We start from the raw sequence: 4,382 nt of genomic DNA on the forward strand, positions 1-4,382 counted from the left end.
TGTTCAACATGCTTATTCTATAGCTACATTTTATGGGACTTCCAGGTTCAAATAATGTAAAAGTATATTGAGGTAAATCTAGCTTAAGTGTTTTTTTTAGATTTGCAATGCATGCCCCGGCCATTGATAGCTTCATGCTGAAGACTAATGAACCGTATTCACTTTGCAAAGTTGCCTACTCATACCAAATCCACTAAAGCAACATTTAATTTCCTTGATGAAGCATTTGCTTTTTTATTACATTTTCTATGTCTTATTTAATTATTACCATATCCAATATGGGAAATGAGTGAAATAGTTGTTAGGAATTCCATATTATCCAGTAAAAAGAATAAAAAAGTGACTGGAACCTATTGGGAGTTATCATTTATAGCATCAATTTTAAAGTTGCAATTTTATGACTGAGAATATGTATTCAACTTCAAAGTTTAGTATTCATTTCACATTTTTTTTCATTTCTCCTTTGCAGATTGTTTCCAACCTGTGATGTCCCCACATCAACTGAAACCATGTGGGAAAACAGTAATGTGACTGAGTTCATATTGCTAGGATTGACACAGGATCCTCTGAGTCAGAAAATGGTGTTTTTAATCTTCTTAATTTTCTATGTGGGAACTGTATTGGGGAATACACTTGTTATTGTGACCATTGAGTCCAGCAGGACACTTGGAAGTCCCATGTACTACTTCTTATTTTATCTGTCCTTTGCTGATTCCTGTTATTCAACATCCACAGCCCCTAAGCTAATTGTGGATGCTCTCTCTGCAAAGAAACTCATATCCTACAGTGAGTGCATGACACAGATCTTTGCACTGCACTTATTTGGATGCATGGAGATCTTTGTCTTCATCCTCATGGATCACTATGAAGCCATTTGTAAGCCTTTGCATTACCCAAGGATCATGAGGAGGCAGGTCTGCCTCATCTTGATTGTCCTTGCCTGGATAGGGTCTTTTATGCATTCCATTGCTCAGGTTATCCTGGCCTTGAGATTGCCCTTCTGTGGACCCAATTTGAATGACCATTACTGCTGTGATCTGCAGCCCTTGTTTAATATTGCCTGCACAGACACTTATTTGCTGAATCTTCTGTTGGTGACTAACAGCGGGGCAATTTGTCTAGTCAGTTTAACAATTTTAACAATCACATACATTGTCATCCTGCATTCACTGAGAAATCACAGTGCAGAAGGGAGGAAAAAAGCCCTATCCAATTGCACGTCTCACATCATTGTAGTGATCTTGTTCTTTGGCCCCTGTATATTCATATATACACACCCCCAAAACACATTCCCATGGACAAGATGGTGACAGTATCTTATACTATTGGAACACCCTTCCTCGACCCACTGATCTACACACTGAGGAACACAGAGGTGAAAAATGCCATGAGAAATCTATGGCATTCTAAAATTATATCGGAAAGCAAGGGATAAATTGAGTGTTCAACCTTATATGTATCCAGATATGATATGACTGAATCTCTATGAATATTATATATGATTATTTCTGATAATTGTAAGAGTAATATGTACTTACATATACGTTTGTTAGTTCTTAATTTTTTAGTTGAAAAGCAGTATGAATTCCATGGTATCTCTTTTTTTTCTTTTTATAGAACTAATTTGGAAATTAAATCATGAAGTTATAGAAAATATTCTCTTTCTGAAGATTCTCTTCCTTTCCAGTCACTGTTGTTCTAGGGCCTGAGTACTCTACATTCTAAAATCATGTACCTGATTTCCTTAGAGATTTCTGTGTTCTGACCTCTGACTGTAAATATCCCTCACATATTTCGTCTGACTCCTTCTTTCCCTTAGAGTTCTTTTCTGACACCTGTGAACATGAACTACAAGTCACATGAATCTTCACTCTGGTTTGATGAGAAAACATTTATTCTATCAGAGCAGTGGAAATTTATGAGTATAGATAAATAAAATTCAGTCAGTTCATTGTGATTTTTTTCTTCCCTCTGTAAGGCATTCCCAGTAAGGTAGCAAGTGTCTTTGAACACTCTCAAAGAAATTAACTGATGTTATCAGAAGAACCCATGTCATTTATGACTGGTTTGTCTTTGGAAAGTTTCATCCTTTTAAATAAGAAGCTCCTTTGATATAAAGTTATTCTAAACTATATATTTGTTTTACCTTTTCTAAACTAATCAAAACATTATGAGTATTTTTTAAGAACTGACTATAAATGTAGCTACAAATCATACACATTTTTATAAATAAGTTTAATAAATATGGAATCTATCACACATAAACCCATGTAAGTAATTATATGGGTTTGAGGGTACTATGTGAATTTATGTTTTTAGCATGAAACTCCAATGGCAATAAAACATGTCCTAAATGCTGTGTATTACACCATGCAAGTATACTGCCGATTTTTTGGGGGAACAGTATCAGGGTTTAAACTCAGGGGCACTCAACCACTGAGTCACATCCTCAGCCCTATTTTATTTAGAGAGAGGGTCTCGCTGAGTTGCTTATCACCTTTCTGTTGCTGAGGCTGGCTTCAAACTCAAAAAACTCTGGCCTCAGCCTCTAGGGCTGCTGGGACTACAAGTGTGCACCACTCTAACAGGTCTGCTAAGTTTTTGATATGGAAAAAAATAAAGTAAATACCAATGTGGGGTAATACATAAGGAGCAAAATCAGTCAGAATCTGGCCAAAGATAAGGAAGAGTTGCATTTGAAGAATTTTGTAGGAAAGCATTATATTCAAATCTTTATTTAAAAATGACATCCTACTATGTCAAGGACTCAGGTTGAGGACTCAAGTGTTAGATGACTTATTAAGAAATCATATCTGGAAGGTACTCAAAAATTAATGTTATATTGGCTTTGAATATGTCATCATCACACAAAACACCTTGAACTATTTTGCTCAAAATATTCCATAACTTAACAGAACACACCATAAATGAAATCCATTTTCTTTTACAGATAGATCATCTCACACTTGCTCCTTCTCCTCATTCATGAAATCATGCAGCTGAACAATAATGTGACTGAGTTCATCCTACTTGGGTTGACACAAGATCCATTTAGGAAGAAAATAGTATTTGTCACATTTTTGCTTTTCTATTTGGGGACTTTGCTGGGTAACTTGCTCATTATTACCACCATCAAGACAAGTCAGGCACTCAGCAGTCCAATGTACTTCTTTCTTTTCCATTTATCCTTACCTGATACCTGCTTCTCTACTTCCACAGCTCCTAGAACAATTGTGGATGCCCTTTTGAAGAACACGACTATTTCTTTCAGTGAGTGCATAATCCAAGTCTTTCTGTTACATTTCTTTGGCTGCCTGGAGATCTTCATTCTCATCCTCATGGCTGTTGACTGCTATGTGGCCATCTGCAAGCCCCTGCACTGCATGACCATAATGAGTCGCTGGGTCTGTAGTGTGTTTGTGGCTGTGGCCTGGGTGGGGTCCTGTGCACATTCTTTAGTTCAGATTTTTCTTGCCTTGTGTTTGCCTTTCTGTGGTCCCAGTGAAATCAATCACTACTTCTGTGACTTGGAACCCTTGTTTAAGCTCGCCTGTACAGACACATATGTGACCAACCTACTCCTGGTGTCCAACAGTGGGGCCATTTGTACAGTGAGTTTTGTCATGCTGATGTCCTCCTACATCATCATCTTGCATTCTCTGAGAAACCACAGTGCAGAAGGGAGGAGAAAGGCCCTCTCCACCTGCATCTCTCACATTGTTGTGGTCATTTTGTTCTTTGTCTCTTACATATTTATGTACACAAGACCTGCAACCACCTTCCCCATGGATAAGATGATAGCTGTGTTTTATACCATTGCAACACCTTTGATCAACCCTCTGATTTACACACTGAGGAATGCAGAAGTGAAAAAGGCCATGAGGAAGTTGTGGAGCAAGAAATTGGTCTCAGATGACCAGCTTTAATCCTAGTTTGGATTAAAATAGAAGAAATAAATAGAAAAATTTAACTTCTAATCACAGATTTAACAGAATAGTCCCTAGGGGAATGAGAGTTCCTTCAGGAAATGACATGTGTACGTGTACACTGACTACTTTAAATGGACTCTATGTAGAAAAGGAGACAGGATGAGGTGCAAACAAGTATTCAAGGGTTACTACCTTAAATGTTCTTCACTTCTATGTCTCTTATTTGCCTATTATCTCTTGTAGAATTTATCTAGTGTTTTTTTCTTGCCTTTTTTCACATTGGTGCCTGTTGTTCTGTGCTTGCAATGTTGTTCCACATGCTCAAATCCACAGAGGGGCTATTTCTCTCTCTTCCAAATAGCCTTATTTGTTAAACATTTCAACCTCTTATATCTGATTATGTACCTTAACTTACTTGTTCTTCCTAACTCAGCAGAATGTACCATGTGCAAC

The 4,382-nt window shown here is 37.3% G+C and overlaps 2 protein-coding genes across 2 annotated transcripts; both read left to right on the forward strand.

Moving 5' to 3' along the window:
* Positions 1–509: 509 nt before the first annotated feature.
* LOC124960726 (olfactory receptor 4C11-like) lies at positions 510–1,435 on the forward strand. Its single transcript, XM_047519642.1, is given in 2 exon segments — positions 510–1,293; positions 1,296–1,435. Coding segments are annotated over 2 exon segments (924 nt in total).
* A 1,469-nt stretch (positions 1,436–2,904) lies between these two features.
* LOC124959153 (olfactory receptor 4C16-like) lies at positions 2,905–3,926 on the forward strand. The gene has a single exon (XM_047517776.1). It carries the CDS (start codon positions 2,994–2,996, stop codon positions 3,924–3,926), a length of 933 nt encoding a protein of 310 aa, XP_047373732.1. The 5' UTR covers positions 2,905–2,993.
* Positions 3,927–4,382: the final 456 nt, after the last annotated feature.

This window comes from Sciurus carolinensis, chromosome 11 (genome assembly GCF_902686445.1).
Source record: "Sciurus carolinensis chromosome 11, mSciCar1.2, whole genome shotgun sequence".
NCBI classification, from domain to species: domain Eukaryota; kingdom Metazoa; phylum Chordata; class Mammalia; order Rodentia; family Sciuridae; genus Sciurus; species Sciurus carolinensis.

Coding starts and splice junctions, on each gene's coding strand:
- LOC124959153 (XM_047517776.1), top strand. CDS start 2,994: ATGCAGCTGAACAATAATGTGACTGAGTTCATCCTACTTGGGTTGACA.